Source organism: Phoxinus phoxinus, assembly GCF_949152265.1.
Source record: "Phoxinus phoxinus genome assembly, chromosome: 1".
NCBI classification, from domain to species: Eukaryota; Metazoa; Chordata; class Actinopteri; order Cypriniformes; family Leuciscidae; genus Phoxinus; species Phoxinus phoxinus.
This window is the reverse complement of record NC_136876.1, coordinates 18,468,271-18,493,076: the sequence shown is the minus strand read 5'-3', so window position 1 is coordinate 18,493,076 and position 24,806 is coordinate 18,468,271. Positions and strand designations below refer to the sequence as shown.

The window sequence follows — 24,806 nt, the reverse complement described above, 5'->3', positions numbered from 1 at the left end:
AGAGCTTTTTAAGCACGTAAAAATGTAAGTTGCATTCCAACTTATGAAGACCTGCAGCGGTGTTGTGGGTAAAAGCTAGAAAGAGAGCCCACAACAAGCGCTAACGTTAGAATCAACGCTGAATAAACAACCTAAATAACAGGCTTACGGACAGCCAGTGTATAGTGCTGGTAAGCTATAAGGGTTAATGGTTCAGAGAAAATTGGCAAAGTCACTTAAGCAACTTAACCTGCCTCAGACAAAATGAGGAAAGGAATCACGCCACACGACCAGAGAGACGTTCAAATCCAGAAAACAAAAGAAATCGAACGTGACGACACAGCAGAGAACGTGCCGGAGTACAGTGTGGTGGGATTTGTGAAGGTTTCTCGGGAGAAACTACGAGAGGAAGGGCATGTTGAGTGAGTGCCAAGGTGGTATAAAGCTGCAAAATCCACCAGTATGTTCCTGTTGTAAGCAGCTCAGGTTAAGCAGCGTCTGCGGGGCCTATTTACCGGCGCCCAGTGGCGCGCACCTGGTGGCTCGTCCTCTGACATGCGCGCAGACCTGCGTTCACGCCCTGTGAGGAGTGGCCATTGGTCAGCGTCAACACAGGAGGATGTGATTAGGGTGTGAACGGCGCTCCTACCTTAGGCAAACACGGCGTCTGCTCCAACTTGTCATTTATCAGCTCTTAATTAACTCAACTAGCGTCTCATAGACCCGAGCGGCGGTACAACAGGCTTCGCTAGGCACGCAGGGACCGGTCAAACAAGATCACGCAGGTGAGAACACACACACCGTCCCACCTCCGCGAGCTCGACACGGTCAGGTGAAACATCGCACAGGGGACAAAAGAAGCCTCTGCAGATGACTTCACTCCGGGAGGAAGAGGAGGAGGAAGAAGGCTGTTGCTGTGGCGATTCGTCCTAGCGACACGCCCCCCTCTCGCGCGCTCCCTGGCTCATCAGCGCAGCTGCCTCCTGTGCTAATTAGCACCGCCTCTTAAGGAGCTCCTAAAGACCTTGTGAAAAATGAACGCTCATTTGAGAGGTCGTTAATTTGCACTGTTATGCAAATTAGGTGGCAATTAAGCAATAGATCAGAGGCGCAGCTCCCATTTATAACGAGCGAACGAGAAATATGACAGAGGCAAACAGGGCCGGGGAGAGTGGCGGCTGGCTGCACTGAGGGGGAGTGTAAACTAACCTTCGCCCACTGCAGCTCAGGCTGACAGACACACAGACAGAGCACTGCATTGTACCATGTGTGTGTACAGGTGAATGGCACAGCATGTTCAAGACGACGACGACGAGACCGCCACAAGCTGCAGCGCTGGAGTCTGAAGCATTCAACTGCATCACCTAGTGCTCTTCATGCAACCATAAAACTACATTTTTAATGTAATTTTTGCCCTTTTATTATTTATAGGAATGTGAAAAGAGGACAGGAAACGTTGGAGAAGAAAGGAGGAGGGTGAGGAATGGGTAATGACGCAAACCAGATCGAAACTTCTGAGTTGTTTTACACGTTATGAAGTTGCAAAGGTATTTTAGATGGTTGTTTACTGCCCCACGTTAAAAGAGCCTCAATGATAGTCTTAAATATGGTCTTTTTTCAGTGTACACTAGTGTTCAAAAGTTTGGGGTCAGTATGGTTTGTTTTTGAAAGAAATTAATAATTTAGTTCAGCAAGGACACATTCAATTGATCAAATGTGACCCTGGACCACAAAACCAGTCTTGTGTGTCAATTTTATGAAATTGAGATTTATACATCATCTAAAAGCTGAATAAATAAGCTTTCCATTGATGTACGGTTTGTTAGGATGCTGAGGGTGCAAAAAAAGAAGAAGAAATATTTGTCCATTTCTGTCTTGCTGCATCCACTCACAAAAATAAAATTGATATATTTAAGGTAGGAAATTTACAAAATATCTTCATGGATCATGATATTTACTTAATATCCTAATGATTTTTGGCATAAAAGAAAAATCGATAATTTTGACCTATACAGTGTTTTGTTGGCTATTGCCACAAATATACCCGTGCGACTTGTGACTGGTTTTGTGATCCAGGGTCACAAATGTCACGGTAAACACATTAATTTTACAAAAGATTTCTATTTCAAATAAATGCTGCTTTTGAACTTTCGACTCAAAGAATCCTGATTTTTTTGTTGTTGTTATCAACAAAAATATGAAGCACGACTGATTTCATCATTGATAATGATCAGAAATGTTTCTTGAGCAGCAAAACACCATTACAACGATTTCTGAAGGATCATGTTACACTGAAGACTGGAGTCATAATGCTGAAAATCCAGCTTTGCATCACAGGAATACATGATATTTGAACGGATAACAAATAACTGTAGCCTTGGTGAGCATAAGAGACTTCTTTCCGAATTACTTAAAAAAACAACTTAAGTCTAAGGATTTTCCACACCCATTTTTATCATAATGTTACACTGCGTCCAAAAAGTAATATTGCAACCAATATTGAAGGTATCATTCCAGCCTGCAGTGCAATTGGTTTAGGATGTGTTACTCGCCGAAGGTTAATACTTGGGGTAAGTGGTTTGTTCAAATCCCTAACCCTACATTTGAGCCTTAGCAACCCCCACTAACTAGCCGTGTGTCCATCTTAACCTACATAATAGAGCGAGTTTGCATTAACACCTTCGCGTGAGACAAACAGATTATTGTAGCTTAACAAAAGGCCAATGCCTCAATCCAAATGGTATGCGTAGAAACTTGAAACTCCCTCCCTCGAGAGAAGCTTAAAGTGAGAGGAGCTCGGAGCAAACTCTGACAGATCACCCCAGCTCAAATCCCTTCTCCAGTGCTCTAGATTAGTCACAGACTGCAGTGAGGACCTCCACACAGGGATGGAAGCCTCCCATCAATTGTAATTAATCCTTAATTAGTCTGGATTAGGTGTAGGGCTCTGACTCTCTACACCCCACCAAAGCCACGCCAGCTAATGTAATCCAGCTGAGGCCACATTTACATATCTTTAATTAAAGAGACATGGGCTTCTTTCAAACACTGCTCCCTAGACCAGCAGACTGAGGGACATCTCCATGAGTTTTGACACACCGCAGATAAATACGGCTGTCGCTCCTCTTTTGATCGCTTAATCCCAACACAAATTTAGGATGTTTAATAGAGTGAAAACTACGTTCTACTGAACTGAATTCTGATCCTAAAAGTTCAGTAAGTGGATGAAAAAAAAAATGTGTCCGCATAGTGCTTAAAAATAGGAACGCAACATTTTTGGTTAGCATTATGAGATGTGGTCATAATTGTTTTTTATTATTTTGTGATAACAGTATTCAAAACACAAACATCTAATTGGAAATGTTCCGGATGAAACTTAATATTCAGAGGAAATATTCAGTCTATAGAAGTGGTTGGACACAGGGCCTCAAAATGCCTTAATATAAGATAAAATGAATGTAAAAATTACCAAACAACTAAAAGCAAGATGTATGTGTGTGTTAGAGCGTGTACACACACACACACACACACACACACACACACACACACACACACACACACACACACACACACACACACACACACACACACACACACACACACACACACACACACACACACACACACACACACACACACACACACACACACACACACACACACACACACACACACACACACACACACACACACACACACACACACACACACACACACACACACACACACACACACACACACACACACACACACACACACACACACACACACACACACACACACACACACACACACACACACACACACACAAGGGGTGTAACGGTTCAAATTACTCACAGTTGGGTTTTAGGGTCACGGTTTCGGTACGGTTTGGCATGTGCTATGTTCAGGGGAAAAAGTACTATTGTCAAATAAAAAAAGTAAATAAGTAAATCACTTTCAGGGTTTTCAGGTCTTGAACAGTAGTTTTCAGGTGCAGAAATTAAATCAAGATTAATCTTTAAAGTTACAAAAGCTATTCAGTCAAAAGCAGTGATTGATTTCTTTGTCTTATTGTTTGATTACCATTAACACGTAATACGCATGATGTCACCGTTTTCACAAATTCACATATTTGTTGTTTACATGGAGTAAGTAATAGTTTTCAAAACCTTGCACTTTGAATCCCGTTTTCAGGCCCACAAAACGCCGTTGTCGTGTAAATTAATGGCCAAAACGCACACAAAGTCTTCCGTTTTCAATAAAAAAACGGTGTCGTGTAAACATACCCTGAGAAGCGGCTTTCCGTGTGCTTCTCACAGCGCGTGCGAGTCCTCTTTTGTGTCTTCTTGCACTTGAATGTTCAAATTGGCAAGGCTTAAAAGAGTTTAGTTTAAACACAGTTAGCAATGTGTGCTGTTCAGGTCTCACCTGCACAAGTGCCAATTCAAAAACCAGTGTAAATGACTGGTCATATTAAAGCATAGAGCACTCGCATTGAACTCATTTTAGGGGAAGCCAGAATGCATATCCATCGATAGAAAACTGTCTGTTTTACAAGTTATTTTCAACAACCATAATATAAATGTGTATGCATCAAAGTGCGTGTCGAACCGTGGGTGGAGAAAGGTATGGTTTGATTTTTTTACAGAGAACCGTTAAACCCCTAATATACACACACATATAATTTGATTCAAGTAAAGGGTATATAGCCTAATAGGGGTTACTCTCGTGACATTAAATGTTATATTTCTCGTTGAGGTGAAAAGCTGTCAATCCATGAACCGCATTATTAGATCGCTTTCTGACGGTGCCATATATTAAAACAATTGAAATCATAACATATTGCACTATCATTTATAAGCCTACACTAACACAGGAGAATACATCAGTATGTTTCTAAATGTAAACTGTAGTTCATCGCAATTTCAAAATAAAAGTTTAAACCCTCGCTCTGAGTTTGCATGTTTTGATGTCCACATGTTTTTGTTACAGAAATTACAGTGGTTGTAGCATTTCAATCATTACGTGGCCACATATTTGATCATTCTGTTAAGTGTAACAATCACCAGGCTTGTTGGCACCCTTTGCAGGCATTTGTTATAATACATAATGTATATAAGTTGATTGTTTATAATATTATGTGTATTACAACAGTGTTGTTCAATAAAACTATAAAAACTTTTGATTATATAGGCTATATGTATTTCAAGTCATTTTAGAGGCTACTCAGGACTATTTTTATTACCACAAAAAAAATCTAATTGTCTAAATAATTGACCAATTAGCCAATTACCAAAACAATCATTAGTGACAGCCCTAGATTAGTTAAATGATAAGTAAAATGTGCCTGTATTGTTTTGCATTTTGTGACTTTCAGTCGAAAAGACTTTCCAGTCATATTTTCTCATTGAAGATTTCTTAAATATATATATATATATATATATTTACAAATATCGTCTCATTCTCATAAACCCAATACAGTGCATCGTCTCGTGAGCCAAGCGTATCGTCCAGTAAATCACAAAGTATTGGAAAAGCAATGGGGCCTTTGAATATTGTTGTGAACAATGGTAGGCACTGGAGTCAAAAAGGTTGCGAACCACTGGTCTATAATGCTAATGCTTCATATAATCTCCCCCATATTTACATCTTTGGTCACGTCAGCAGAAAGGTTGCTGCAGAGTGCAGACACATGCAAAGCATAAAATTACTGCATTTTGATGAAATGAGAACATCACACACTGATGAATTGTGCACAATAGGACCAGGCACAATCATTTAGTAAATAGGGTCAATTAAGATTTCATGTCATCTTCAAATTGCATTTTCCAATAAATTAAACTATTAGACCAGAGGAAGTACTTGGCTGATCAACTCAAAGGGCCTGGACGCATTTTAAACGTTTCCTTGCATTCACAAGTGCACCGTCCAATTTTGCTCGTCCAGTCCTGAGAAAAGGCTTGATTCCTTGAGGAACAACGTAATGAGAGGAAAGACGCTCAGCCCACACAGCATTAGGACAGAGCCGAGTGTTCGGGGTGACGCTCTCTTCCCCCCACCATTCTGGACCTTGTGATGGGGGGAAGGGGGGGGGCGCCTGTCAGGGCCAGGGGTCTGTGTGATATTAGCCGTCTGCCAATCCGGCGTGGGGAATGGACACAGAGTAATTACTGCTGCTCTTACTGCCTCATCAATCTCTCTCTATCGCTGTCTCTCTCTCTCTCTCTCTCTCTCCCCCTTCACACTCTATCTTTCTCACTCCTAGAACAGAGGAGAGAAAAACAGATTGAGTGACAGAGCGCCACACAAGAAATGTCGAATGAAATGGAGGGGACACTACCAAATGATGATGATGTTCGGGATGCTAGTTTTATACGTTTGGCTGCTATAAATGTTCAAAATAGCCTTTTTTGCTGTTGATTCTGAGGCCAGGTTGAATGCTTTAGTCACGGTGCACAAACGTCTAGTTTCGTCTCTATTGCAGTTTATTTAAGTTGTAAAAAGTCTCACACTCCACTGGCTCTTTTACCCATAGGCCTTCAGGCTCTGTCTCGTAAAACGAGTCTGAGATTTCCAACAACTCATAAAATTTTACAAGAGGGTTCAAATTAAGGTCTTTCAAAAATGAATGATAATTAAAAAGCCTTAATTAGGTCGTTGACCGACCAGACTGAGAAACTGGAGTTATGTAGATCATACAGGCTGGTTATAAACAAGGATTTGAGACCAGATGGGCTTGCATGCATGCAGAACTACATGGAAACCATCTACAAGTTTTACACGATAGCTTGATGGTAAAGTTTTTCAATACTTGGAAAGACGTTTGTTAGTGCCAAACTGTTTGAGCACTTTGAATAATTTCCTACTTCAACTGACAGGATAAGTTATGAATCAAGCCAACCTCAACAAAACTTCACCTGACATCTCCAAATCATGTATCGTGTAAAATACCACTAAGGCCAGTTTATTTGTTTGAACAGTGGCCAGTTGGAATTTAAAACTTTTCTTATGACCACTCGTATGTGGTCTAGTTGCTAGTTATTAGAAAAAACTACAAGTAAAATTGTAAAGTACTACAAGAGACCAGAAATGATTATTTAAATGGAAACTGGAAATATATGGGGAAACGCATCATAACTCATCAGTGCACTGGAGAGATACTGGACATTTTGTCCTTTTAAAGCCTATTAGACACGGTTTTATAAACCATTAACCACATTCAGACATTAAAAAACAAAACTCATATTTAATTCATGCAGTACTAGGTTTATTTGAGGCCATTGCATTCTTAGTCCTGCCAAATCATGTATTTGTTTCTGGGATTTCAATAGCAGAAACGCACCGAGAGCAAAGTTGACCTGGCCGGTTCTTCGGGTAGGTACTCTACAAACATCACATGACTTCACTATTATGAGCTATTAGCAAGGGAGTTAACAGCTGTAGAAATGCCAAGAGATTCAACCATAAAAGCTTCTGCAACATGAATTCAGAATTCAAGATTTTAAGCTCTCTGTCTGCACAGAAGGGAACAATTCGGTTCAATATGTACCCTCAACAGTAAGTGAAGGACACAAAAGAAAGTGCAGTCTGACATGATACATTTAATCTAAAACTGCTCTGAAGTTCTTTTTTTTCTGTTAATAATTGATCATGCAATTTTTTGACATTATATTGAAATATTGTTCCTGTAAGAAATATTGTTTACACAAAAGCACTATGTATGTGAACCGCAAATAAAATATATAAATGCAAATAAAAATATATATTCGATTTTCGCTGTGGTTTATACCCCAGTGTTATATATATTTTAACCTAAAACCTTAATGGTAAAGCAAAAAAACTGTACATGTACATGTTTCTTTTCAACTACCTATAATTTTATTGGCCACGCTTCATTTGCAATTCAAAAACCTGTAAAAACAGAACGCACAAAAGCTTGTGACCTCTGCGATGAGCTGGGCAGCCAGAACAAAAGTCAGGGTGACAGAAAGGGTGAGAATCAACTTGCTGCAACCATTTTTTTTAAGTCGATGGGGGAGGGACAAGACCGAAGAGACAATTGGCTCAGAAAAACCTCATCTCTCTCTCTTAATTTGTTCCTAAGGAGATTAATGAACAAATCTTACATTTCACGCACATGAAGTTTATGTTAAACAGATGGGAATATTCGAGGGTGGGGGGGGGTAGTGTGACTTGCATTTGAGCAGAACATTTCCTTAACAATAAAAAACAATCTTCCCAACTGCAGCAGCACTCCGAGGAATTCAATGCCCCTCCCCCACTCTTTCCTAACCCTCCCCTCCACCTCCATTACCATATCAAAGCCCCGAGTTCAGAGCAAGACTTCTCTTTCAAGAATGGAAGCAAGGCATCAGGAGGGAGGAGGAGGAGGAGAGGACAAGACCGCAGCGGCAGGGAAAGGCCTGAGCTCCAGCTCGCTTTTATCCCTGCTGTTCGGTGTAGGACAGAGAGAGAGTGAGACAGAGGCAGACACACCGAGACTGTAGAAAACAGATGTAAAGACTACTGATCAGCACTACAATCATGTGCAGTAGAGGAGGCTGCCTTCTTTAATTCACATTCCAGAGGCAGGAGATAAAAGCAGCGGGGAGTCTTGGAGAAAAACAGTGCAGGTATATATACACACACACACACGGAGCTGGGAAGGAGGTGGGGGACGTGCTGATCACCATGATGGACACCATCCACCACACAAGTACACTCAGAGGCCTGCTTAGACAAAGTCCAAGCAGATTTTAAAGCAAAACAATACATCTCTCCCAACACCATCGCACAGAGTGTGAAATATTGGACTGCGACAACCCTGTGCTTTTATTCAAATGCTAAACTGACTTTTGTTAATGTTTCGATCTCACCGACCGCTCAATACCATAGATAGGAATTGTAAGGAATCACATTTTACCTAACGTTTATGGTTTCTTCTCTTTTCCCCCCATTTTACTGTTGCACAAGACAAAAAAATAAAAAATAATCTAAACGCATACAGCGAATAAAACTAAGCATTATTCCTATTATAATACAAGAATGTTAATGTTTACAAAATTGTTGCCATCGATTTTGGATACAAAATTCCTTAATGGTTTGAATTTTCCTAAATGTTTTTGGTTTCCATATTATATGTATTTAAAGATGAAAGATTTGCCAGTGAGTATTTTTGAACTTCATGGGATCAATGTAGAACAGTTAACTTCATGAAAACCATTTGGATTCATTTTTAAATACATACAAATCATAGATATAACTTCAACCTCACATTGATTAAAAATCGATCCGATTTATGCTTAGATTTGATTTAGTTTACGGTTTTATTTATTTTCCTATTTGACTGCAGAAGACAGTTTAATAGGTCTTGAAGAAGAAAAAAAAACTCATTGAATTAAATATAAACCTTGAAACGTACTGTTATTTTTCTTCCCGACTTTAGTCAACCCATTATTATAAAACAAATGTCATTTAAGCTGACTTGCAATCATTACACACGACTGGTAGTCTTCTGTAATAAAGTAAGGCAGCCGGAGACAAATAGAAAAACTACTTGGTACATAAATCAAATTCCGTGATACAAAAATAAAACCATTTGCAAATATAAAACTTTCTTTCAGGTTACAGTAAACTAAGTTTTTCAGGTACAGTAGCATAGGTTTATTTAACACAGAAATACTACAGAAATTGAATCAAATGTAAAAATAAAATTTTAGTCTTCACTAGATGGAATATAAATTGAGTCTTTACTGTTAAATATAAATTTATTCATAATGAAGATACAAAAGCGATTTCAGATTTTCTTTTTCTTTTTTTTATTAAATTAAATTAACAAAACAACAGTTTATTAGGCTGCTGTCCCTTTAAGAACAAATGCACAGATCTAATATAATGTTATACATCTGAATTGCCCCCAACTGTTTGTGTTCACGTAGGACATAACAGTACTTCACACGGTGTGCATTTTTACATAATCATTTGTGTATTTGACCATTCAAGCGCAATAAGCTGTGAAAGAGAACTGAACTCGGGATCACATGCATCCTTGGCTGTGTCCGAAATCCTTTTTCACACTATAACTTTAAGCAGTACTGCGAGGTTAAAGAAGTGTAACACAGAAAATCGATTTTTTTAATTTGTGAAATGATGCAAATCGGCAGAAGATAGAATCGCAATTCATATGTGAATAGATTTTCCCCCCACCCCTAATAGATTTCAGACAAGATATTACTTTTATAAAAGATATGTTAAATGTATATAATATAAAATACAATGGAATTGAGGATTCCATTATTTATCGCAAAGTTTCGGAGCAAAAAAATAATTTTGTCGCAATGAAACTGCCATAAACAGGCCTCAAACGTGAAACCACGGCTCAGATCAGACAGTAATGGCCTTGTTCCTGTCATCTAGTAAATCAGCTCATTTACGCCGAAGTCTTCAGGGTAAAACACGAATTCTAGATTAAGTTTGGCGATAACCGAAGTGATATATGGAAAAATTCTGACCATTAACTTCGCCTGTCTGCACTGCCGACAACACCTTCCATTTAGTGCTGCATTTCTCCCCGGCCCTTTCTCCACTGGCAGGCTAAATGTGAAAATCAAAGTGAATGACATTAGGTAAATAAGACAGCAGGTTGCCTTGGCAACAGGGACAACCCCCAATACCCATTCCTCTAGCCTACCCTTTACTTGCATCCAATTATAGGAAAGTAAGACTGGGTTATTGACAGATTGCCACAAACAGACCGTTGCACATCATTTTTGCACTGTAATTCCACATGAGCATGCTTGTTACAGAACCTGAGATGGATTCAAGCTGCAGGATATGACAGGAAAGAAACGAGAGAAACCATGGCACAAAGACAACGCCAACACCTCCATAAATATTTAATCATTTGTCAGCCTCTCGTTTGAGCAGAGAAAGCTGCAGATCTGCCAGAAAACTGACCACTGTGGATCTTCGAGTTGAGATGCGAGAGCCGTTGCCTGTTCGGACTGGGATGGATTGTGTGGATGGGGTTCACAATGAGAAATGTAACAAAGCAACAATGAGAGTGTAGCAAATACACTTGTTGCTAGTTCAAAGCTTTTGAAATGCATTCAAGTGAGATTTCACACATTGTAAACATTGAATCCATTGCTATGACACTTAATGATTGCAGTGGGCGATACAATAAGACACCTGGAAAGCCCAGAGGAACCCTACTGACGCAAAAAAAAAAAAGAGCATGGGGACTCAATAAATTCAGACTGATGATTATTAAACACCTGTCTCTGCATATGGTCAATGCAGAATCAATAGTGTAATGAAAGAGATCTCCTCGAAATGTGGGAGCTCGGCTTGAAGACACAAACCTGCACAGAAGTTCTGCATTGGCAGAGCAAGTGAACGACTTACCAGTTTTTTCTTTGATCTCGCATAAAACACTGAAGAGAGCCGGCTTCATCCTGTGACAGTTCAGTGCGTGTTTTCTGGAAGAGAGAAGGAAAAACGTTAGAGAGAGACTGATTAGATTTCATTTCAAACAGTGAAAGACCGCCGTAACGATCAGTATTTGGCCATTTTAAGTTTATTGGCATCTGTCGAACGCTGTGCCCAATTAACAAATTGCCCTTCTGTCCGTTTTAAAATCTACCAATAGCCTCGTCAATAAGAAATAAATCCGTAGAGGGAAATTCCATAGGCCAATGATAGAGCAATTTATTTACATACTTTGTGTGCATGTATACGCGTGTTATTTTAGTGCCCGATTGGCTAAATCAATTATTCAAATAAAGGTTATGGCACAAATGCTTCCACACAAATTTTCCAAATACAGTTCCCCATCTTCTACCACAATCTGGCATACTTCACAGCATGTCAACAGACATGCGTCTACAACACTTGTCTTGATACATGGCCAGTTATAATGCTTTTCTACTTCCTTAGAGTAACTACTGCTGATCAATAGAAAACAAACAAATCCATTCACTGATTGCATTTCGCACCTTATTGTATGTTTTGAATTAGCCCAATAATGGCTTCACATTTTTGTGAATTTTGAGTAGGCTATATATATCATGCAATACAAGTGTTCATCTCATTCGCTATCCTTTTTACATATTTCATCGACTCTGCTCTCTAGCTATTGGTTGAGCATTGTTTTTAAAATACCAACCATACAAGTCTCCTTTTTAGAGAATCATTAATGATTGATTCTTCAAAGTCTCAATTTAAAGCACACGTCGTTTCGCTGCCAAACAAACCAGAGGATTTATGGTTATTGAAGACATACCAACAACCTTTAACATTCGCAGCAGAATATGATTACAATCACAGGTGCAAACATCTACTCAAGAATCAATCAAGATGTAATGGACACACTGAAACTCAAGTCTTTTAAAAAGCTCAGTGTCTGTAGATTGAGAAGATACAGCAGCAGTCTCGGCTCACTCCAGCTAAATGAGTAACTGACACGTGGTCCTCATTTGTCTTCAGGGAAAAGCATTCCACCCTTTAATGGTATTATCCAGCCCTTTTTACACCCCGAACGTGCTTAATTTATCGAGCAGGTCTGGAGAATATCAAAACAAGCGAGGACCCTCTGTCTCGCAGAGGAAACATTCTTCTCAAAGCCAGAATCATACGTGCTAAATCCAATCATCGATCATTTCAGGGCAGTCTCCCATCAGCAAACTTTATTTCCAGGCTCGGTAAGCTCTGATGCCTGGGAAGCTTATCTACACGCAGCCAGATTTCAGCGCTACTGTATTAGAGAGCAGATGAAGCATGCTTTCCAGGAGCATCGTTAACCCCTAACAAATGCCAATAATCGAGGTGTTCTCGTTAAAGCCAGCCAACTAACAGCTGGGATTAAAATGGGCAAGGAAACTGATAAACCCACAAATCATGTGACGCACACTTCAAAATACTCTCGGCATCGCATATCAAAAAATGCACTGCATTTCGTAAAAATTTGATGCTACAAAACCCTCCAACTGCCCTGAATAATCTTTTATGAGAAAGTCCTAAACTGAACACCACAACACTCTCTACCTAATATTGCAGTTGGCCGCAACTAAACAAAGTTAGAATGCTTCCCTTTTGCTCCGAGGCAAACAGATAACGTGGGAAATCCCAAAAAAATATTGTTTTTTTGTGGATGAGGCCTTAAGCTGATGACACACAGTGCAACTCATTGGGTAATTATGTTGGAAATGGGCAACGGCACTAGCTTGGGCAAAGCTGAAGCGGTTACTGTTGATTAGTTAGCTTGTCTTATCACATTGCCTACTTTCCAATTGTCTTGTGTATCATCCAACTTGAAGAAGTAAATCTGAAGTTTTCTCAGCTTCCAAGACTTCATTCGCTGCCTAAAATGTTCTTTGTTGGCTTCGATGTGTTCACACCCAAATGTTTCAGGTATGTAGAATTCAATGCAAGAGGCACAAACATTTAAAGACATGAGATGGCAAAAATATATCGCTTTTGTGGGTTTATTGTGGGTATTTCTTTTTGCAAATATGAGCAAGACAAATACAAAAACATCAAGGAATGACAACTGATAGTACAAACAGAAACCTAATCTCATGTCAATGGATGAGTGATCATGAAAAGACTTGACTTAACTGATGCAACCAAAATCTTTCCTGAGATGTGACATGGGGATAGAGATTTTTTTTAAATCAATTGTATGAATATGTGAAGTCTGTGGTGGTTAAGAGCGTTTGGTTCACTTGGCCTGAGAGTGGGTACATATATGTGGCTTTTACACAAAATAATCTTAAAACGAAAACCATCTCATGAGGTGTTTTGAGTTGGCTTTACTTCAAGTCTGAGGTGTCCATCGCTTATAAAGCGCAATGTGAGCGCAAAGCGCTTCAGGTTCACTTTACCTTCTCATGCACATAATCAGAAATATTTTGGCCATTATAGGTTACTACACAAAGTGAATGATGACATGCAACAATGAAACAAACAAGGAGATAAGTCACTTATTCTCATTTCTAAAGATAACGAGGGGCATAATTTAAATCTATTGTCAAATAAACAGAAAAAGAAAGGTTTTAGTTTAGTTTCCTGTGAAAATTTAGGCATAATCTTAACTGTCTTACTTAAGATTTAAATTTAATAAGGATATAATAAATTAAATATAACTGTTTTGATATAATCAAATTGATTAGCCTATAATAAAATATAATGGGAAAAAAAATCAAAACATTCAAGTGGTTATTGAACAGTAGACTAATCACAACTAAAACAGCCCCGACTAAAAGCCCATGTTTAGGGCCAAGGACAATGTGAATGCAAAAAAGATCTTGATTCACATTTTTGGTCTATTCAAAGGGGTCTGAATTTGGTTCTTTTAAAAAGCAATCGCATAATTAAAAAATAAAAACAAAAGGTTTAGCCCCACTGAGATTTTTTAAATCAATGACTGAAGTGCTTCTTTAACTGTATGAGAGTGCATTTTTCTCTTTGTCATCAACATGGAGGGGATGATGGGGGAGAGAAGAGGAGGGGGTGCTCATGCGCTCCTGTACTGACCTGTGCTGGAAGTTGAGCGGCAGGGCACACCCTGCTGTGCTCCCCCCCAGCTCCCCCTCCCTCTGTGGGGTCCACTGCGCCGGTGCCTCCTCTGGCCAGCATCTGGACACAGGGCAACAGGGTGAGAGGCTGAGGGCGGCAGGCGCACAGACAGCGCTGGCATCTGCCCCCACCGTCCCGATGACATCCCACCCCATACACCCCTTAAACTGGGACCAGAGACCCCCCACAGTAAATAATGCAGATCAAGAGAAGAATAGAAAACAGAAATCAAGTACTGTGGCACATGACAATGGAATCAGAACAAGTCTGACTTTTGCCAAAAAAAAAAAAAAACATGTTCAAGATGTCGAAACAAAAACCTGGGTAACAAAACAGTAACTAGTGAGTGCAAAGTAAAAGGAATCGCAGAAACCTCACATCTATAAATAATACAAACCTACTTAATGAATTAGGACGTATGCATGAAAGTGCTTTTATAGCGATATAAATGCTTGACTAGCTCTTTTCTGATTGATGTAATCTAGTCAATCAATTCAATTGACCTTATCTACCAATGCAAAGCAAGTCTTGTGCATTACATTTATTTTTGAACATGCAATGAATAAGCAATCCAGACAGAACCACGTCTCTTTACTTTCTGAGCAAAGCACGTGCCTCCACTCAGCAAATAATGCAGGTTTGGGACACATTATACTAATTAATTTAAGAGGTATTGTGATGAGCCACAAATCCATTTAATGAGATACCACAACCGTGCATATTTCATTAGTATCAAATAAAGGAAATCTGTTTATAAAAGAGAGAGAGAAAAAAAGAAAGCAATATGTCTTATAATGTCCAAGATTGCTGACCGCACTAGGTACAATCTCTCTGAAGCGGAGTAAAGCTCTCCACACCGCAAATGAAGCTGGCTTATCTGCCCTAAAACCATCCCGCACTTGACAAAATAATAATGCATATTTCTCTCAGGTATCTGAACTATTTCAGGTCTGTGCGGAAGCACCGAAGGGCTTTTTTGCTTCATAACTGAAGGTGGCAAGGGCTTATACTCAAGAATAACTGTAGAATATCAGTGACAGAGAAGAAGTGACTAAAGAGAAAATGCATTTACGTCCATCACTAACCATATCTTGCATTATGCTTAAAGGAATAGTTCACCAAAAAAAAGTTTCTGTCATTTACTCACCCTCATGTCAATGAGATGCTTTGAACAAGGTTTATTTACACTGCCCTTTTTCCATACGACTTAAAAACTTTCCCTTTTTCCCAGCTCTCAAATTTGATTCTGGTTATTTAAACTTGGCCATTTCACAACCAGCTATGAAAGACAAGAATTAACAGAGTTTGGCATCATTAACATGACACATGCTGTGACATGCCAGTTTGAAGATGCAGATGTTCCAGATTTGAGAACATTTTTGCAATTTACCTTTAAGTAATAGGATAGAATCTGCATAGATTAAGGAGGCATTTCTACCTAATTTCTAGCTTTTAAAAAACTATTTTGTCATCTTTATTGTTGGGTACGATCCTTGCAACAAAACTTAAAAAAAAAACAAAAAAACAATACTAAATTCAATTGGACCTTTTCAGACTCCCCTTACTTCAAAATGGGGTTGAATGAAATGTTTCATGGTATACGAATGGAGGGTATTCCTTCTTTTGAGCCTAACTTTTAGGCCTACATTGTCAATTTCAAACTGCAAGTCTGCATGATGCACCCTTGTTTTGTATATGGTAAAAACTAGGCGTGGGACAAAATATTGATCCTTCTCTGTGCGAATCCGATACGAGAATCGATAAGCTGGTGCCAAATATCGATATTTTAATTAATAAAATGAGGCGCTCTAAATAGATTTCCCTGCTCCCAGCGTCGCTACTTCATGGCGCTCAACACATGAATGAGGGAAACGTGAACATAGCCTAAGTTAACTAGCCTAAGAAAAAGAGTCGTTAATAGGATGGCGGACAGCAGTGCGAGTAAAATAATAGATGCCCCAGCCACATTTAACGTACTTCGGTTTTTATACCATTGATGGGACAAATATGTTGTAAATGGACATCTTTGACGCTTTTTACCGACCACTTACACAGATGCACACGGGAGCGTTTGTACATTTTGTTGGTACATTTTTAAATGTATCAGGTTTATATAAATACGATAAGTCGATAAGCAGGAAAAGGTGCAAGTTTACACACAAATAAACGTTTAAGCTTTTCAAAAGTATAAGGATAAAAATGTTTCATTTACTTAATGTTAAATTTAATTTACAGACTGAAAAACTTTTTGGACTTAAAGAGAGAAAACCTGCACTTAACCTTTTCACAGACATTATGTTTTCATAGTTAGACAGATGTCGTATCATTATAGGATTGTCTAGCAATTTATCGATTATCGATATCACGATACAGAATTGCTGTATCGTGATACCATCGGTATCGTGAGCCATGTATCGTATCGTGAGGTACCCTGTGATTCCCACCCCTAGTAAAAACTTAGACAATTATATTTTTGGCTTTAATAAAACCATTTAATTTGGATGTTATTACAAGCAGCATAGTTTTTAGACATCCAAGACAATTTTGGAGAGTTTGAAATCTCGGTCTGTTCCTCAAACAAAGCAATATGACTTCAAGATAGAGCACAGGTCATATTGGCAACTTGCATTATACTTTATAATTTTTTGAGCTTGATGGTCACCTCGTTCACTTTCATTACTTTGGGGAAAAAAAGCAGCCAGGACACTCAGCAAAATGAAAAAGCAATTTTTAGGTGAACAATTCCCTATTCCTTAAGCCTGCTGATTGCTTATCTTCAACCAAATACCTAAAAACCCTCTTCAAACAGTCATGCACACTATCATCATTCAACTCATCAGTCTTTTGTACAAGGGAAACAAAGTCACTACACAATATCACCCAAGAAATGCGGTATAGATATAAAGGCAATTTCGCTGGGTTTATAAGTTGCTCGAGTAGCGACCCTCCATCTCATTAATAGAAACTCAATTTGTGGACAGCTGCACACGCGCACGCATTATAGGAGAATTGATTGCGCCCAACACACAATGAAAAGGATGAACACCAGGGAGGAGGAGGAGGGTAAAAGAGAAGTGAATTAATTAAGAGAACCAGGTGGTCAAATGGCTTGGTGGAAAATCACAAGCTAATGACACATCACAGGGCATACGCGCACATACGATCCCTCATTAAAAGGCAGCTTTTGTGCGGGATCTGTGGCTCGGCTTGACCTTTCAACAGATCGCAGGTCACAGCGCGCAATCTAGCGATCCATAAGAGATCAATTTCAGTGCGGTCAATAGAAATACACTGAACTGTACCCGAGGAGGATCTGTGGGTAAAGGCGGGAAAGTCGTCAATCCTGTCGGGTGTTTTCGTCTCGAGGTTAAGTCTGACACTGTTTGACGGCGATGACTTAATTAAGCGCGCGCTGATTATCTATGCTAATGACGAGGTAGCACATTAATCCAATTCATTTATCTAGTGGGGCCTCAATCTGGCAGACGCACGCTGAAGACCAAATGGCTTCACAGAGCCCATGGGCTCCTGATAACAAACATATTGGTTGACCTCTAAAACCTTTTTGGCCCCATTTAGCAAAACCAGAGGAGGGAAAAAATACTTGCATCCTTAGGTTTTAGTAATTATAGTATTATTATCCAGTTGGAGCATATTTAGTGCATTGTTTCAGTGGAAAACAGTGGAATTACAAACACAAGGACTCCTAGTATTACAACTTTAAACTTTTTTGTTATATTAGGCTAACTTTCAATGAAAAAGTTTGGATTGCTCATAAACCGATTATTTAATGCATTTACATTCGTTTGTGACTTAAGATTGTTTTCGAATGCCAATTCAACTTTTAACTTGAAAAGGTAAAATCCAACAATGTTGTAAATAAATGAACATACTTTTTTTTTTATTAAGACACCAAGTTCTAGTGAGAATATCCGCAAATGTAAATTAAGAAAAGTATCAGTATAGTTTTCTTTAATGCCATGTCAGCATCTGTGGCTATATTCATGGCAACTACTGAATTAAAAAAAATACAAGAGTTGCATAGCCTATATATATATATATATATATATATATATATATATATATATATATATATATATATATATATATACATACACACAGTACACAATAAAAACCAAGCAAACAGGGGAAAAAACACCAATTGATTTTACACAAGATTTTTAACATTAACATGATTAAAAATTCTAAAATCTTATCTGGTACTAAACAAGTCCTTAAGTGAGCTTAATACAAATGTGTTCTACTTGCATTAAAAAAGGGACAGTCCAATAAAATATGATTTAAATTAAGAAAAAGGTGCAAGCCATTTTATCACATACGATTTTCCGTAAACAAATATTGACTGTATTTACAGCAATGAGGTGTAGATTGTGTCCAGCTGCTGTTGCACACTATCTATCTATATATCTATCTATCTATCCACACTTGTCCTCCTCCTCTCACAGGTCTTACCTCGCCTGGGCTTCGTCGAGGCTCTCGTCGGTGATGGCCATGATCTGCTGGAGAATATCCCCTATGTCTTGCTGCGGTTGACCGAGGGACTGCTGCTTCCGAACCGAATCGGGGTCACCCACGTCGGCTTGAGACAGTCCGCCGAGTCCGCCCATGCTAGCCAGCATTCGGGTCTGTTCATCCATAATACTTAAAAGCCGAATCTCGCCGTTTCCCCAACCGCAAACCAATGAAAACCTGTATCAGCGATCTGTCGTGGTGACCATGTAACCACCAGCAGCGTGAATACAAACGTGGAGCTCAAGGAATCACTAACGTTAGATAAAAAAAACAACGAGAGCGCGACTGGAATGTGGGATTTAACCACATCAAAACGATGCGCGATTGATGGGAAAGGGTGAGTAACTAACGTTAGTTTGCATGGGGGGGGAAAAAATATCAGACCGCGTGCAATTCCTGCAAAAACCAGTATTGTCTAAAGCAAAACGCTGCACACTAGCACTCCCATAAAGCAGTCTAACAAGAAAATAAAAGCGTCCCTGGAAACATGAAGTATCCCACGCGCGGCATCTCAAAGTATCGCCTCTCTAAACAACTCGCAGTCCGCGATAAAACCATTCATGTCAACAATCTGGCTTTTCGTCAAGAGGCTGTTGTCGCTGACAGCTATTACAGTAGAAATCTCAGACACTACTAACAAGCTGGACTAAACCAACCAGAGCGGCTAACAAGCTAATAGAGAGGAGGAAAAAAGTCCCTGCTTGAAAATAAATCGAAATAGAAACTCAAGCGTTCGCTTATTAACGTCTCCTCACTTAGGAAAAAGACAAAACTCAACGGTCAAAACGAATCCCGAGAGCAACGGACGAACGCGACCGCTTTTAAACGTAAATACGAGATCTCCGACACAATTGATTCGCAGTGTTGGCTAGCTGCTTAGCAGCGGAGCTAACTAGCATTCGAGCGCTGCTAGCAACAGATTCACACGGGCTCCACGAACCCCCGGGACCAACAGCAAACTGCCCCCGAAATGCCCCGGCTTTTTAGGTGGACGGCTCGAAACGGCTCAGAACGGCAACGCTCAGCTCCATGCCAGCCAACTCGACACAGTTGGTTTGTTCCCCAAGCCGCGGTGCTGTCGTAGAAAAAAAAACTGCCCCTCTCTTGTGTTTCTGCCCTCCTCGGCGGCTCTTTTCTCCCCCTCTGAGCGAGCGCACCACTGCGCGCGTTCACGCTACTACACACGAGCGCGTACGTCATCATCGCGCACAAAAGAGCCGCTACTGTGTGGAGCCTCTAGGGGCGCCAGTGACGCGCACGCACGCGCCTAAGCAAGTAAACAACTTGCGCGTCTCTTTCAAACAGACCGCATGCTGTAATTTTATCATGTAAGTGGCTTTTGTATAGTTGTTACCATAGCTGAACTATGGCATTTGTACTCGTAAGCGCATAGTAACCAGAGGTGCCACAATGGCTGGCACCTAATTGCTGTGCTTTGATCTGTGTAGCTGTGGTTTCTGTTAGCTGCATGTGGAATTTTGATAATTACAATTTCATAGTTGAATTAATTACCCTAAACGGATTCACTCCCTTCTTCCCTAAATAGGTTACATTTAGAATTAATCTACAACATTTCTGCTAATAATTACAGCGTTACTGTATTGAAACCATGGTAAGTTTATGTAAGGGTGGTTTAAAACCGAGAAAGGTTCAATAAACAAAACATATAATATAGAACCTGCAATATATGGAGACACTTATAGGGATTTCGTTTTTATTAATTAAAAAATTGCATTAATTAAACAGCTTGTAAAAAAAAAAAAAAAAAAAAAAAAAACATTAATCATGAAAGTATTATTATGCTATCAGTTCGAATGAGTCAAGAACCCTATAGTGTTCTATATAGAACCCTCCAGTGATGAAGTGTCCACATTCCATAATCAGCATTTCAATGTATTTTACAAAGCATAATTAACCCTTAATTGTGACCAAAATGTCTTAACTGCCTCTGTTCAAAACATTTCAAAAAAATATTCCATTACTCAAATGAAATAGCTAGAAGATGCAAATCAAACATAGGGCTGCCTGAATGGTTGTAAAACCAAAATTCAGAATGTCTGATAGTGCTGCCAGTATAGGGGGAAACGCATTACAAGTTACATAATCGGATTACTTTTTCAAGTAACAAGTAAAGCAATGCATTACTTTTACATTTACAACAAAAATCTAAGTTACTTTTTTTTAGTTACTTTTTCAAATAAGTAACGCAAGTTTTCTTATTTCTTGACTGACACCTCTTCTGTCCCCATGTTGAGTGAAATCAGGAGATGCGGAGGCGTTCTGTGTAAACATGATGCTTGTTTAGACTAAACGTGAGCATGAATTTAGATTCAGAATTCCTCTAAATAAACAAAATGAACAGTGAAATGCAAACTCAGAAGATTATGCAAACCTGCAATGGTTAAATATATTAAATAACACAAATATACTGTATGCATTTAATCTCACTTTACTAACCAATGTCTTTCCTGCTGACCTTCGATGATCCAATTCATAATAATAAGCAAAAATGACTTTAGGTAAACATCACATTTGTTTAGTTTTTGTTTAATCTTTATTGCTGAAGAGTGTTGAACTTTCTTCTGTCATCCAGAATGGCAGCACAGCTAAAAGGTCCAGCCTGATGCTTATTTATGTCACTTTTGGTCTCAAAGGGCCTTAAATTTGCCAAAAATATTACTTAAAAAACAGGAAAGCCCAGCCCAGGTGTGAAAAGGTAACTCGACAGTATCGTAACACATTACTTTACATAAAAAGGAATGCAATTAGTTATCTTTTTTAGGGAGTAACTCAATACATTACTTTTACTTTCCCCGACACAGAATGCTTTAAAACATGTCTTTGGGTAAATTGGGAGCTACTGGTGCACTCAAAAGTAAAGCCTGTAGAAATAGGGTCCAAATGTACTGTTAATATGAAGGAATTTTCCATATTGATTTTTCTCAGGGGTTGGTTTCGCTGCATTTGGAATTACGCATTGCTTTTGTCCTGTAGCCAAAAAGGTTTGGTTACTAACATTCTTCAAAAAATATTATTTTATGTTTCACAGAAGAAAGCAAGTCATACAGGTTTGGAACGACATACAGAATGGGTGAGTAAATGATGACAATGTTTATTTTTTTGGGTGAACTATCCCTTTAAAATATGTTGTGACAACATTAAAGTCTGAGGTGTATTGCAAAACGTATAGGTTTTTGAACCGCATCAATGTACAGTACAAGAAATGCTTCAAGGAATTGATCAGTTTTGAAGTCCCCCCGGTGAAAATCAAGCTTTTAATGTTGGTTATATGTCTATGTGGTGTTTTTAATATGCTTTAAGACAAACCATGTGCAAATTCATAAGTCAACACCATTGCTGAATATTTTCTCCTTAAAATTGCAGAGAACAAAAGGTAGTCTCAAAAATGCGGTTTGAAATCGCTGGTGTTTCTGACGTCACAAACTACATTATAACCAATCAGATCACCGAGTGGATCTCTGAGCTGGTGTGAGTGAGTGGAGGCGGGGCTAATTTACATATTCATAGAACTGCATATACTAAACTTGGCGAGGGTTTATAGTTACATTCAAGATATTTTAAGGCTTTTTTTCTTTTAAGGAAAACGCATTTAAAATTACGTTAAGAAAATTATTGGGTTGGATATAGAGTGAGTTACGATTTCTAACTTTAATTGAATCTAAATTCAGTTAATGGGATTAATTAGCCAAAGTTTCACAAAATGTAGTCTAAGAGAATTATCTTTTTTAAATTCATATGTTTAGAGGATTGTTTTTGGAGAAAAGAGTTCAATAAAATAAAAATGCTTTCAAAAAAGTGAAAAGCTGAAGATTATTTTCTTGATTACAAAGTAAAGTTAAATGAACCTATTAATTATCTAATAATATGTTCATGTCTGCCCATATAAATGCCTAAGTATAACATTCCTTATTTAAATCGATGTGTTTTAGCTAGTGCACGGACAGAGCAGATTAAAAATAAGTGGTCCCAATTTTTTTTGCAAACGTGGACGTTTTGGGGCAGTTCATCACTCAGAGAGAAAAGACAGGCTTCTCAGACGAATGGCTGCTGGGATACATGGAGGGGAGAGACTCAGCCTGGAGCATTTCAATGGGAGTTTGATGATGTGTGTGTAAAGAGAGGAATGGGACAAAAGTGGTCCTGGTTTATGCTGACGCGTAGCGGATCTCTCGGCTACAATCTAACACTAATCAATCTGAAGTGAGAATGAGAATATTAGAGAACAAACTGTAACCTGAACTCGTTATCACAGCGTTGCTTTCGCACAGTGAGATTTTGAGTAATTGTAAATCTATATTTTTTTCAATCTTTCTCCTTTCATTTCCTAAATGATGGACAATGTGGCCCAGTGGAAAAATGTACCACTATATGTATGTATGTATGTGTGTGTGTATACATATATATATATATATATATATATATACATTTTTGTAATATATTAAAATATTTCAGTAATGTATTACCATTTTTATTATATATATATATATATATATTCACACACATTATATTGTATTTTATATACTGTGTACACATATACATACACATGCATTATAAATATAGAATATGCACATTTAGATTGATACATGTGTATATAATGTATGTATATACACATACATTATATAATAACATATATACATACATTCTGTATATAAACAAAACATGCATATATGCTCATATACACGTGTGTGTGTATATATAATGCATTTGTGTGTATGTTTACATATATATACACACACACACATATAGATATGTGAGCATATATTTATGTTTATTTATACATACACATTACACACTCACACATATGTGTATCTATATATAATGTATTTGTATATACACATATAAATGCATATACCGGTGTATGTATATATATGTGTGTGTGTGTATGCCGTAAAGTGACCAAATGTCTATTTTGCATAATACAGAAATGTATTTTAATTGATTAAGAACCTGTTCTGCTCATAACAATACAAACCAGTTCCTGACAGACACTGAAAACAAAGCATGATTTAATATCCCCAGCTACAAAAGGACCATTAGATTTCTACTCCATACGAACGTAGACAACTACCACGCCACGTGCATAGATTAATCTTTGTCAATTGACGTTTAATTTAAAAGTATTTGCCACCATGAGACTAGTGTTCCCCCCTCTCGACTGTGAATAGGTATTCTTCTTAAAGCTGTTTGAGGCAGATGCACCCTCGGCCCACAAGCGCTGAGCCTCATTTTCATCTAAATAAGAATCGATCCCTCTTGCTGTGCCACCCCCAGTGCTTCTGACGCTTAACCCCACTCTCCTGCGAAACCACCTCCATCCCTACATTAACAGAGAAAACTAAATACAAGCCAAGTCAAATCAGCCTACATGCGCGCCAGAGAAAAATGACCTCGTTTTCCAGCAGCCGAGGTCCAAACAGTTGAAGCTTTTTGTTGAAACGTCTGTCTTTGATCACAGTGGACGTAGCATTGAGAGTGAACGTGGCTTTGTTCGAGCTCAAATACTGTTATTGTGGCACGGAAGTTCAGAGCAGGTCGTGTTTAGTCTTGTGGGCATGGAAATGTGATATAAACAGAGAGGATGTGAAGTGGAGAAATCTTCTAAGCCTGTTTCTTGCTCAGCAGCCCTGTGCTATGTTGAATAGAGAACAAGGGATGGAAGTGTGTGGGGGAAGGGGTCACAAGAACAAACATAATAGAAGGCTAAAAGGCCCTCA

At 38.7% G+C, this 24,806-nt stretch overlaps 1 protein-coding gene across 6 annotated transcripts in view; it reads right to left on the bottom strand.

The window, feature by feature from the left end:
* Positions 1–20,269, bottom strand: part of pbx4 (pre-B-cell leukemia transcription factor 4) — a 38,442-nt gene extending 18,173 nt beyond the window's left edge. For 3 of the 6 annotated variants that reach the window (XM_079623205.1, XM_079623210.1, XM_079623208.1), the window contains exons 1-3: positions 19,012–20,222; positions 14,497–14,598; positions 11,368–11,441 (exon numbers count right to left, since the gene is read on the bottom strand). In XM_079623205.1, coding sequence (XP_079479331.1) covers positions 11,368–11,441; positions 14,497–14,598; positions 19,012–19,196 — 361 coding nt within the window. In that variant the 5' untranslated portion in view covers positions 19,197–20,222. Of the gene's footprint in view, positions 1–11,367; positions 11,442–14,496; positions 14,599–19,011 lie in introns of all 6 variants that reach the window. The other 3 variants (XM_079623206.1, XM_079623209.1, XM_079623207.1) reach the window with 2 other exon arrangements.
* Positions 20,270–24,806: the final 4,537 nt, after the last annotated feature.